This window comes from Mobula birostris, chromosome 5, assembly GCF_030028105.1.
Source record: "Mobula birostris isolate sMobBir1 chromosome 5, sMobBir1.hap1, whole genome shotgun sequence".
In the NCBI taxonomy this organism is placed as follows: domain Eukaryota; kingdom Metazoa; phylum Chordata; class Chondrichthyes; order Myliobatiformes; family Myliobatidae; genus Mobula; species Mobula birostris.
In genome coordinates, this window is record NC_092374.1 from 208725518 (window position 1) to 208739337 (window position 13820).

General features: G+C 43.6%; 2 protein-coding genes across 2 annotated transcripts in view; both read right to left on the reverse strand.

The window, feature by feature from the left end:
• LOC140198334 (uncharacterized) overlaps nucleotides 1-13820 on the reverse strand; it is a 91516-nt gene that overhangs the window by 75551 nt on the left and 2145 nt on the right. The window contains exon 2 of the mRNA XM_072259430.1: nucleotides 11382-11738. Coding sequence (XP_072115531.1) covers nucleotides 11382-11738 — 357 coding nt within the window. The remainder of the gene's footprint in view (nucleotides 1-11381; nucleotides 11739-13820) is intronic.
• Nucleotides 4766-13820, reverse strand: part of LOC140198335 (coxsackievirus and adenovirus receptor homolog) — a 298796-nt gene continuing 289741 nt past the window's right edge. Inside the window, exon 7 of the transcript XR_011886161.1 lies at nucleotides 4766-4775. The gene's annotated coding sequence lies outside the window, so the exon portion shown is untranslated. The remainder of the gene's footprint in view (nucleotides 4776-13820) is intronic.

Below are 13820 nucleotides of genomic sequence, written 5' to 3' on the forward strand. Positions count from 1 at the left end.
TCCTCAATAGACCCATCTGATCCTTGCTTCCTGAACCTCATGTATGCTGCCTTCTTCCACCTGACTAGATTTTCCACCTCACTTGTCACCCTTGGTTCCTTCACCCTACCATTCTTTATCTTCCTTACTGGGACAAATTTATCCCCAACATCCTACAAGAGATCTCTAAACATCGACCACATGTCCATAGTACATTTCCCCACAAAAACATCATCCCAATTCACACCCGCAAGTTCTAGCCTTATAGCCTCATAATTTGCCCTTCCCCAATTAAAAATTTTCCTGTCCTCTCTGATTCTATCCTTTTCCATGATAATGCTAAAGGACAGGGAGCAGTGGTCACTGTCCCCCAGATGCTCACCCACTGAGAGATCTGTGACCTGACCCAGCTCATTACCTAATACTAGATCTAGTTTGGCATTCCCCTAGTCGGCCTGTCCACATGCTGTGACAGGAATCCATCCTGGACACACTTAACAAATTCTGCCCCATCTAAACCCTTGGAACTAATCAGGTGCCAATCAATATTAGGGAAGTTAAAGTCACCCATGATAACAACCCTGCTATTTTTGCACCTTTCTAAATTCTGCCTCCCAATCTGCTCCTCCGTATCTCTGCTACTACCAGGGGGCCTATAGAATACCCCCAATAGAGTAACTGCTCCCTTCCTGTTCCTGACTTCCACCCATATTGACTCAAAAGAGGATCCTGCTACATTACCCACCCCTCCTCCCCTTTTTCTGCCCTCTCCATCCCTTTTAAAGCACTGAAATCCAGGAATATTGAGAATCCATTCCTGCCCTGAGCCAGCCAAGTCTCCGTCATGGCCACTACATCATAATTCTATGTATGTATCCAAGCTCTCAGTTCATCACCTTTGTTCCTGAAGCTTCTTGCATTGAGATACAAAAGAGCCAACGGTTCCGTGGGGGCAAAATGAGCAATATGGGTCAGGAACCAGTCCCATTTGATGTCTAATTCTCGGTGTTAAATATGCTCTATGACAAGATTTCAAGTGCATATACCGATGATTTGGGTTTTTCGAAGCACCAGCAGCATTATCCCAAATCGCATCCCAGTCTAAGTCTTGTCCCAATTCAGATATGACCCTATCCCAGGCTTTCATTCCTGATGTGGCATATATTTCTGGGAGTTTTTTGAACTCCTTCCCGGCACCTGTGTAATTTTCTAGAGCTCTAAAAGTACCTAGTTTCTTGAAGCTTTCATAAGCTTTTCTTTTCTTCTTGACTAGATTTTCTACATCCTTTCTACACCATGGTTCTTTTACCGTACCATCCTTTCCCTGCCTCAGTGGAACATACTGTGACGTTCTGGGTGAGAGCGTGGTCGACAGCCTGCCCCTGCATTTCTACTGACCAGTACTGTTTATTGTTCTTGTGTTAAAAAGCTTTTGTGGGATTATGGTGGGAAGTTCCAGTGGTTTATTGTGACATTTTACCTTAGGTTATACAATTATTTGCTTGTGTATGTATGTGAGACTGGCTGGGTTCACTCTTCGGGTCATGGTGCCTGGTCTGTCTTGTGTCTATCACAATAAAACTGTTGTTGAGTTAAAGAGCTTCCTTGTCTGTCATTATGAACCAAATTCTTGCCACAACACCTATGCAGAACACCTGGCAAATGTTCCCTGAATATTTGCCACATTTCTGCTATGCATTTCCCTGAGAACATCTGCTCCCAATTTCTTACCACACAGCATCTTATTTGCCCTACCACAATTAAATGTTATCCCAAATTGTCTGCTCCTATCCCTTTCCAGCACTATGACAAAGGAGACAGAATTGTGATCACTACCTCCAGAATGCTCTCGCACTGAGAGATCTGACATCTGACCAGGTTCATTTCCCAGTACCAGATCAAGTGCAGCCTCTCCTCTAGTTGGCTTATCTAGATATTGTGTCAGGAAACCTTCCGGAACACACCTAAAAAACACTACCCCATCTAAACCCCTTGCTCTAAGGAGATGCAATTCAATATTAGGAAAGTCAAAAATCACCCAACACAACAACCCTATTATTATTGCACCATTCCAGAATCTGCCTCCTGATCTGCTCCTCGATGTCTCTGTTGTTATTGGGGGGTGGGGTCTATAAAAAGCACACAGTAGAGTGATTTCCCCCTTCCTGTTTCTGATTTCCACCCACAATGTAGTAGGCAGCCATTGGTCCCACATCCCTACCTTTTTTGCCTCCCTCCCTGTCCTTTTTGAAACATCCGAAGTTCAGCACCCTCTGACTAAAGAAATTTCTCTACATCTCTGTTTTAAATGGATGCCCCTCTATCCTGAGGCTGTGTCCTCTTGTCCTAGACTCTCCCACCATGGGAAACATCCTTTCCACATCTACTCTGTCTAGGCCTTTCAACATTCGAAAGATTTCAATGAGATCCACCCCCCCCCCCCAATCTTTCTGAATTCCAGCGAATACAGACCCAGAACCATCTAATGTTCCTCACATGGTAACCCTTTCATTCCTGGAATCATCCTTGTGAATCTCCTCTGGACCCTCTCCAATGCCAGCACGTCTTTTCTAAGATGAAGGGCCCAAAATTGTTCACGATGCCCTTATACAGAAAAGAGTATTAAAAAATAATAGATATAGCCAGTCTATCATGAATAAAGGTCTTTCTACCATTTAGTAAATCTACACCAAGTACCAGCACAGGAAAACAGCATTCATCATTGAGGGCCTCTACCGTCCAGGCCATGCTGTCTTCTCACTGGTGCCATCAGTAAGAAGCTGCTACAGGAGCACCAAGACTCACACCATCAGGTTCACGGACAATTATTACTCCTCAACCATCAAACTCAATTTCACGCACCCCACCACTGGACTGTTCCCACAGCCTATCAACTATCGCACAAGGCTCTTCATCTCATGTCCTTCATATGTATAGCTCATTTATTGTTAATATTTCATTTTTATTCTTCTTTTTACATTTGTACAGTTTGTTCTCTTTTAAACACTGGTTCTTTGCCACCCTGTTAGGTTAGGTCTTCCATTGATTCTATTGTATTTACTGAGTATGCTCGAAGGAAATGGTTCCCTGTTATGACACATATGTACTTCGATAATAAATTTATATTCAAATTTGAACTTTCGAATTCTATCATATTAGCGCGCAGTGGCCACACCGGTCAATGATATCTGTTATTTGTCAAGTAGGGTGCCGTGCACAATCCAGATTTGATGGAGAGAGACGTGAGAGCACGGAAGAACATCTGGTGAAACTTCTGAAATGCCTTCTTTGCTGCCGCTGCTACTCTGTGATCCAGAATCTCCGGAGAAGGCCCCGAGTCTTCGGCTTTGCTTGTTGCTCAGCGGTCAGGGTGGGGTCGAAGCGCTCGGCAGAGAATGATGCTCAGGAGGCTGTATCAGAGGGGCTGGTCAGAGGCTCAAAGTTTTCGGACAGACTCAGAGTCGGCTGTGGTTGGGTGCTTCCAATGCACCGGCAGTTGTCGGCACCTGGAGGTTTATGGCAGGGAGAGTTTCTCCCTTTTGCTGCCTGCTATCGGGACTATCGGGAGTCAATCGGAACTGTGAGACTTTTTTTTACCGTGCCCATGGTCTGCTCTTTATCAAATTATGGTATTGTTTTGCACTGCTGTAACTATATGTTATAATTATGTGGTCTTGTCGGTGTTAGTCTTTGGTTTGTCCTGTTTTTTTTGTGATATCACCCTGGAAGAACATTGTATCATTTCTTAATGCATGCATTTTTAAATGACAATAAATGAGGACTGAGTGGCCTCATAGTCTAATTTAATCTAATATTATCACCATTGACTCCCAAGGGCTCCTTTACCTTTGGCTTCCGAATCAAATCTGGGTCATTACACAGAGTTACAGAAAAGTACAGCACGGAAACAGGCCTTTTGGCCCATCCCCTCCATTCCATAAGACCAGAAAAACATAAGATACAGGAACAGAATTTGGCTGATCGAGTCTGCTCCATCATTTCATCATGGCTGATCCATTTCCCTCTCAGCCTCAATCTCTTGCCTTCATGCCCTGACTAATCAAGAATCTACCAAACCCTTCCTTAAAAATACCCAGTGACTTGGCTTCCACTGCTGCCAGAGGCAACAAATTACACAGATTCACCACTCTCTGGTTAAAGAAATTCCATTTCATGTCCTTTCATAAAAGGATACCCCTTAATTCTGAGGCTGTATCCTCTGATCTTAGACTTGACCACCACAGGAAACATCTTCTCCACATCCACTCTATCTAGACATTTCAACATTTGATATGTTTCATTGAGATCACCTCTCATTCTTCTGAATTCTAGTGAGTAGAGGCTCAGAGTCATCAAACACTCCTCACATGACACGCAATTCAAGCCTGGAATCATTTTCATGAACCTCCTTTGAATCCTCTCCAATGTCCGCACATTCTTTCTTAGAAAAAGGGCCCAAAACACCTCACAATACTCCAACTGAGGCCACACCAGTGCTTTCAAGATTACATCCTTGCTCTTATATTCTAGTCCTCTTAACATGAATGCTAATGTCCCATTTGCCTTCCTCACTGCAGATTCAAAATGCAAACTAACTCTAGGGAATACGAGGACTCTCAAAACCATTTTCACACAAGACAAAGGAACAGAAGTAGGCCATTCGGCCCATCGAGTCTGCTCCGCCACTCCACCATGAGCTATACTATTCTCCCGTCTAGTTCCAATTACTGGCTTTTTCCCCATATCCCTTGATACCCTGACTAATTAGATACCTATCAATCTCCTCCTTAAACACCCTCAATGATCGGGCCTCCACAGCTGTATGTGGCAATGAATTCCATAGATCCACGACCCTCTGGCTAAAAAAATTTCTCCTCATCTCTGTTTTAAATGAGTACCCTCTAATTCTAAGACTGTGGCCTCTTGTCCTGGACTCACCCACCAAGGGAAACAGCCTTTCCACATCTACTCTGTCCAACCCTTTCAACATTCGAAATGTTTCTATGAGATCCCCTCTCATTCTTCTATACTCTAATGAATACAGTCCAAGAGCCGACAAACGCTCCTCATATGTTAGCCCCTGCATTCCAGGAATCATCCTCGTAAATCCTCTCTGAACTCTCTCCAACATCAGAACATCCCTTCTAAGATAGGGAGCCCAAAACTGCACACGGTATTCCAAATGAGGTCTCACCAGTGCCCCATAGAGCCTCATCAACACCTGCTTACTTTTATACACTATTCCTCTTGAAATGAATGCCAACATAGTATTCGCTTTCCTTACTGCCGATCCAACCTGGTGGTTAATCTTTAGGGTATCCTGCACGAGGACCCCCAAGTCCCTTTGCACTTCCGATTTTTGAATTTTCTCCCCATCTAACTAATAATCTGCCCTATTATTTCTTCTTCCAAAATGTACAACCATACATTTCTCAACATTGTATCTCATCTGCTATTTCTTTGCCCACTCTCCTAAACTGACCAAGTCTCTCTGCAACCTTTCCATTTCTTCAACACTTCCTGCTCCTCCACCTATCTTGGCGTCATCCGCAAACTTAGCCACAAAACCATTTAATCCATAATCTAAATCATCAATATACATTGTAAAAAGAAACGGCCCCAACACTAACCCCTGCAGAACACCACTAGTAACCAGCAACCAATCAAAATAGGATCCCTTTATTCCCACCCTTTGCTTTCTGCCTATCAGCCAATGCTCCACCCATTCCAATATCTTTCCTGTAATTACATGGGCTCTCATCTTATTAAGCAGCCTCTTATGTGGCACCTTAAAATACAAATACACAACATCCACAGCCTCTCCCTTGTCAATCTTATTTGAGGTTACCTCAAAAAATTCCAATAGGTTGGTGAAGCAGGATCTTCCCTTCATGAAACCATGCTGGCTTGGGCCTATCTTGTCATGCATCTCGAGGTATTTCATAACCTCATCCTAGAGGATCGACTCCAATAACTTTCCAACTACCGATGTCAGACTAAGAGGTCTGTAACTTTCTTTTTGCTGCCTCCCTCCTTTCTTAAACAGCGGAACTACATTTGTGACTTTCCAGTCCTGCAGAACCATGCCAGAGTCTATTGATTCCTGGAAGATCATTTCCAATGCCTCCACAACCTGCAAAGCCACCTCCTCAGAACCCGTGGGTGCACCTCATCTGGTCCAGGAGACTTATCTATTCTTAGTCCTTTTAGCTTCTCAAGCACTTTCTCTCTAGTAATCTTGACTGTACCTAATTCTATTCCCTAAGACCTCTGGCTATCAGGTATGTTGCTAATAGAAACATAGAAAATAGGTGCAGGAGTAGGCCATTCGGCCCTTTGAGCCTGCACCACCATTCAGTATAATCATGGCTGATCATCCAACTCAGAACCCTGTACCAGCCTTCCCTCCATAACCCCTGATCCCTTTAGCCACAAGGGCCATATCTAACTCCCTCTTAAATATAGCCAATGAACTGGCCTCAACTGTTTCCTGTGGCAGAGAATTCCACAGATTCACCACTCTCTGTGTGAAGAAGTTTTTCCTAATCTCGGTCCTAAAAGGCTTCCCCTTTATCCTCAAACTGTGACCCCTCGTTCTGGACTTCCCCAACATCGGGAACAATCTTCCTGCATCTAGCCTGTCCAATCCCTTTAGGATTTTATACGTTTCAATCAGATCCCCCCTCAATCTTCTAAATTCCAACGAGTATAAGCCTAGTTCATCCAGTCTTTCATCATATGAAAGTCCTGCCATCCCAGGAATCAATCTGGTGAACCTTCTTTGTACTCCCTCTATGGCAAGGATGTCTTTCCTCAGATTAGGGGACCAAAACTGCACACAATACTCCAGGTGTGGTCTCACCAAGGCCTTGTACAACTGCAGTAGTACCTCCCTGCTCCTGTACTCGAATCCTCTTGCTATAAATGCCAGCATACCATTCGCCTTTTTCACCACCTGCTGTACCTGCATGCCCACTTTCAATGACTGGTGTATAATGACACCTAGGTCTCGTTGCACCTCCCCTTTTCCTAATCGGCCACCATTCAGATAATAATCTGTTTTCCTGTTTTTGCCACCAAAGTGGATAACTTCACATTTATCCACATTAAATTGCATCTGCCATGAATTTGCCCACTCACCTAACCTATCCAAGTCACCCTGCATCCTCTTAGCATCCTCCTCACAGCTAACACTGCCGCCCAGCTTCGTGTCATCTGCAAGCTTGGAGATGCTGCATTTAATTCCCTCATCCAAGTCATTAATATATATTGTAAACAACTGAGGTCCCAGCACTGAGCCTTGCGGTACCCCACTAGTCACTGCCTGCCATTCTGAAAAGGTCCCGTTTATTCCCACTCTTTGCTTCCTGTCTGCCAACCAACTCTCTATCCACATCAATACCTTACCCCCAACACCGTGTGCTTTAAGTTTGCACACTAATCTCCTGTGTGGGACCTTGTCAAAAGCCTTTTGAAAATCCAAATATACCACATCCACTGGTTCTCCCCTATCCACTCTACTAGTTACATCCTCAAAACATTCTATGAGATTCGTCAGACATGATTTTCCTTTCACAAATCCATGCTGACTTTGTCCGATGATATCACCGCTTTCCAAATGTGCTGTTATCACATCTTTGATAACTGACTCTAGCAGCTTCCCCACCACCGATGTTAGGCTAACCAGTCTATAATTCCCTGGTTTCTCTCTCCCTCCTTTTTTAAAAAGTGGGCTTACATTAGCCACCCTCCAATCCTCAGGAACTAGTGCAGAATCTAAAGAGTTTTGAAAAATTATCACTAATGCATCCACTATTTCTTGGGCTACTTCCTTAAGCACTCTGGGATGCAGACCATCTGGCCCTGGGGATTTATCTGCCTTTAATCCCTTCAATTTACCCAACACCACTCCCTACTAACATGTATTTCCCTCAGTTCCTCCATCTCACTGGACCCTCTGTCCCCTACTATTTCCGGAAGATTATTTATGTCCTCCTTAGTGAAGACAGAACCAAAGTAATTATTCAATTGGTCTGCCATGTCCTTGCTCCCCATAATCAATTCACCTGTTTCTGTCTGTAGGGGACCTACATTTGTCTTAACCAATCTTTTTCTTTTTCCAATGTCTTCCACTGTGAAGTCTGATGCAAAATACTCATTTGGTTCCTCTGCCATCTCTTTGTTACCCATTATAATTTCTCCAGCATCATTTTCAATCGGTCCTATATCTACTCGTGTCACTCTTTTACTCTTCATATATTAAAAAAAACTCTTAGTATCCTTTTTTATGTTAATTGCCAACTTCCTTTCATAATTCATCTTTTCTTTCCTAATAACTTTCTTAGTTTCCTTCTGTAAGTTTTTAAAAGTCATCCAGTCCTCAGTTTTCACACTAATTTTTGCTTCCTTGTACGCCGTCTCTTTTGTTTTTATTTTTACCTTAACCTCTCTCGTTAGCCACATTTGTGCCATTTTTCCATTCATGATTTTCTTTTTTCTTGGAATATATTTTTCCTGCACTTTCCTTATTTCTTGTAGGAATTTCATCCAATTCTGCTCTACCGTCCCTCCATCTAGCTTACTTTTCCAATCGACTTGGGCCAGTTCCTCTCTCATACCACTGTAATTTCCCCTGTTCCACTGAAATATCGATACACCTGATACCAGCTTCTCCTTTTCAAATTTGAAACTGAATTCAATCATATTATGATCACTAATTCCAAGGGGTTCCATTACCTCTAGCTCGCTAATCGCCTCAGGTTCGTTACACAGCACCAATCCAAAACAGCCGGTCCCCTGGTGGGCTTCTGGACAAGTTGTTCCAAAAAGCCATCCTGTAGGCATTCTACAAACTCCATCTCCTGAGATCCATTACCTTCCCGACTTTCCCAATCCACTTTCACATTAAAATCCCCCATAATTATCTTGACATTTTCCTTCTGACATGTTTTTTGTATTTCCAGCTGTAACTTGTAGTCCACATCCCAGCTGGTTTGGAGGCCTGTATGTAACTGCTATTAGTGTCTTTTTACCCTTGCCATTTCTTAACTCGACCCATAAGGATTCTACCTCTTCTGATCCTATGTCCTTTCTTTCTAGTGATTTATCATTAGAGTTATCATTAATGTTGCAGCTATATAGGACCCTGGTCAGACCCCACTTGGAGTACTGTGCTCAGTTCTGGTCGCCTCACTATAGGAAGGATGTGGACACCATAGGAAGGGTGGGGAGGAAACTTACAAGTATGTTGCCTGGATTGGGGAACATGCCTTATGAGAATAGGCTGAGTGAACTCAGCCTTTTTTCCTTGGAGCGATGGAGGATGAGGTGACCTGATAGAGGTGTACAAGATTATCATTGATCGTGTGGATAGTCAAAGGCTTTTTCCCAGGGCTGAAATGGCTAACACGAGAGGGCAGAGTTTTAAGGTGCTTGGAAGTCGGTACAGAGGAGATATCAGGGGTAAGGTTCTTACGCAGAGAGTGGTGAGTGTGTGGAATGGGCTGCCGGCGACGCTGGTGGAGGTGGATATGATAGGGTCTTTTAAGAGACTCCTGGATAGGTACATGGAGTTCAGAAAAATAGAGGGCTGTGGGTAATCCTAGGTATTTTCTAAGGTAAGGACGTGTTCAGCACAGTTTTGTGGGCTGAACAGCCTGTAATGTGCTGTAGGTGATCTATGTTTCTATATACACATAGATATAGGAGCAGAATTAGGTCATTCATCCCATTCAGTCTGCTCTCCCTTTCCCTCATGACTGATCACAGAAATCCCACTCAACCCCATACACTTGCCTTCTTGACATATCCTTTGATGCCCTGGCCAATCAGGAAACGATCAACTTGTGCCTTAATCATACGCACGGATGAGCCCTTCACTGCAGTCTGTGGCAGAGCATTCCCAGATTCCCTCTTACCTCTGCTCTTCATCCAGGTCATTTATAAAAATCATGAAGAGTAGGGGTCCCAGAACAGATCCCTGAGGCACACCACTGGTCACCGACCTCCATGCAGAATATCACCCATCTCAAAACATTCTTTGCCTTCCATGAGCAAGCCACTTCTAGATCCACAAAGTAATGTCCCCTTGGATCCCATGCTTCCTTTACTTTCTCAAAAAGCCTTGCATGGGGGTACCTTATCAAATGCCTTGCTGAAATCCATATACACTACATCTACGGCTCTACCTTCATCAATGTGTTTAGTCATATCCTCAAAAAATTCAATCAGGCTCGTAAGGCACGACCTGCCTTTGACAAAGCCATGCTGACTATTCCTAATCATATTATGCCTCTCCAAACGTTCATAATCCTGCTTCTCAGGATCTTCTCTATCAACTTATCAATCACTGAAGTAAGACTCACTGGTCTATAATTTCCTGGGCTATCTCTACTTCCCTTCTTGAATAATGGAAAAACGTCCGCAACCCTCCAATGCTCCAGAACCTCTCCCATCCCCATTGATGATGCAAAGATCATCGCCATAGGCTCAGCAATCTCCTCCCTTGCCTCTCACAGTAGCTGGGGTACAACTCATCCGGTCCCGGTGACTTACCCAACTTGATGCTTTCCAAAAGCTCCAGCACAATCTCTTCCTCAATATCTACATGCTCAAGCTTTTCAGTCTGCTTTAAGTCATCCTTACATATATATTTGCAGTTATCAAATTTCATAACATATGCTGGTGATATTAAACCCGATTCGGATCTGAGTAATCTGTTTAAATCTTTTCCACACTATACGCAAGATAAATATTTAGTTCTTTAGGTACTGGAAAAAAACTGCGGCCCTTTCTCCAAATGAAGACTTATCAAATCTCTTTTAGTATTTAAACCTTTTATAAAAAAGACCAAAATACAATTTTCACTACAATTGCTTCCTGTTCCTCTGTGTCTGTGCTAATTTTTATATCCTTGCCTGAGAGTATAAGGAACCAAGACAGACAAGAGTGAGAGTTGGAGTGAAAGTATGGGCATGAGACATAATGAATGAGAGAGGTTTCAACAAAAGGTACTGAGAAAGTGAAATAAAATGAATAAGGCATGAGAGAAGGTGGGAACGACCGGAGGAAAGAGCAAGCAGAATGTAAGGGTAGCACAATGGCAGAGCTGCAGGAGATGCTACATTTCTCTTTACATACTATGCCACTCTTTCGACATTCTTGTTCAGCATCCTCAATTTTTTTTTGTTTTCAACATCTGTCTTATGCTTCTTTATATCTTTTTAGTATGTGTACATGTGTACTAGCGGCAGAATGTGCAAGTTTTTTTTGCAAGTGTTAAGTATGGGCGAATCCGGGAAACCAACTCAGAAGAACAAGAAAGTCAGATGTTAGTAAGGTAGATCCCAATAAATTATTGTACCTCTTGATTTAATACAACTTAGCAAAGTAACAGTTCATACCTTCAACATTGAGGAATACAGAGTAAATGAACATCTTGTCCGGTGAAGCGGTGTAATATCGTTCCACACTGAGTTGATAAATACCACTGTCAGTAATCTCCAAGTTTCGCAGCTCCAAGCTAGCATTGATGGCATAGTATATACAACGATGTTGATAATATGGAGATAAAGATGGAGAATCAACACCAACAGAATGAAATAACATTAGTGACTTTTGTAAACGGTCAATGTATGACCAATGGATTATTTGGTCGTTTTTAACTTCTTTGATATTTCCAGTTAATAAAATGGAGTCAGAAACAGTTGCAAAAATGTATTTTTTTGGTTTTGGAATTTCTGCCATATTTTGCGCAAAAGCTGTAAGACAGAAATTGATTGAGTTTAGTAAATTAATTAAAAATGTCATTACCCAAAGTTTTCAAAACAATTGATTATCAATAACATCAGGAAATAGTTCTGGCTGCTTTAATCTAAACGCATGTGTGATTTTTTTTAGGAAGCTAAGTACCAACACAAGTCATAGGTAGACAGGATCAAAAAGAGAGTTTTTGGCAAATTGACCTTCATAAATCAGAGTATTGAGTACAGGAGTTGGAGTTGCAAACACGAGGAAATCTGAAGATGCTGGAAATTCAAGCAACACACACAAAATGCTGGTGGAACGCAGCAGGCCAGGCAGCACCTATAGGAAGAGGTACAGTCGACGTTTTGGGTTGAGACCCTTCATCAGGACCAACTGAAAGAAGAGATAGTAAGAGATTTGGAAGTGGGAGGGGGAGGGGGAGATCCGAAATGATAGGAGAAGACAGGAGGGGGAGGGATGGAGATAAGAGCTGGAAAGTTTATTGGCAAAAGGGATATGAGGCTGGAGGAGGGAGAGGATCATGGGATGGGAGGCCTAGGGAGAAAGAAAGGGGGACGAGGGGAGAAAGCCCAGAGGATGGGCAAGGAGTTATAGTGAGAGGGACAGAGGGAGAGAAAAGAGAGAAAGAAAAGGGAGGGGAAATAAATAAATAAATCAATCAATAGACAGGGATGGGGTACGAAGGGGAGGTGGGGCATTAACGGATTCCTCCAATTCCTCCATCAATGCCGCATCTGCTCTCAGGATGAGGCTTTTCATTCCAGGACAAAGGAGATGTCCTCCTTTTTTAGAGAAAGGGGCTTCCCTTCCTCCACCATCAACTCTGCTCTCAAACGCATCTCTCCCATTTCACACACATCTGCTCTCACCCCATCCTCCTGCCACCCTACCAGGAATAGGGATCCCCTGGTCCTCACCTACCACCCCACCAGCCTCCTGATCCAACATATAATTCTCCGTAACTTTCACCACCTCCAATGAGATCCCACCACTAAGCACATTTTTCCTTCCCCCCTCTCTGCTTTCTGCAGGGATCGCTCCCTACGCGACTCCCTTGTCCATTCGTCCCCCCCATCCCTTCCCACCAATCTTCCTCCCGGCACTTATCCTTGTAAGCAGAACAAGTGCCACACATGCCCTTACACTTCCTCCCTCACCACCATTCAGAGCCCCAGACAGCCCTTCCAGGTGAGGTGACACTTCACCTGTGAGTCGGCTGGGGTGATATACTGCGTCCGGTGCTCCCGATGCGGCCTTCTATATGTTGGCAAGACCCGACGCAGACTGGGAGATCGTTTTGCTGAATACCTACGCTCTGTCCGCCAGAAAAGCAGGATCTCTCAGTGGCCACACATTTTAATTCCACATCCCATTCCCATTCTGATATGTCTATCCACGGCCTCCTCTACTGTCAAGATGAAGCGACATTCAGGTTGGAGGAAGAACACCTTATATTCCGTCTGGGTAGCCTCCAACCTGATGGCATGAACATTGACTTCTGTAAATTCCATTAATGCCCCACCTCCCCTTCGTACCCCACCCTATTTATTTATTTATTATTTTTTTCTTTTCCCTTTCTTCTCTCTCTTTTCTCTCCCTCTGTCCCTCTCACTATAACTCCTTGCCCATCCTCTGGGCTTTTTCCCCCCTCCCCCTTTCTTTCTCCCCTGGCCTCCTGTCCCATGATCCTCCCCCTTCTCCAGCCTCGTATCCCTTTTGCCAAACAACTTTCCAGCTGTTAGTTCCATTGCTCCCCCTCCTGTCTTCTCCTATCATTTCAGATCTCCCCCCCGACTTTCAAATCTCTTACTATTTCTTCTTTCAGTTAGTCCTGACGAAGGGTCTCAGCCCAAAACGTGGACTATACCTCTTCCTATAGATGCTACCTGGCCTGCTATATTTACCAGCATTTTGTGTGTGTTACAGGAGTTGAAGTAGTATACTATAAGACCATAAGACATAGGAGGATAATTAGGCCATTTGGCCCATCAAGTCTGCTCCGTCATTCAATCATGGCCAATCCTTTATTTTTCTCCTCCTCAACCACATTTCTTGGCCTTCTCGCCGTAACCTTT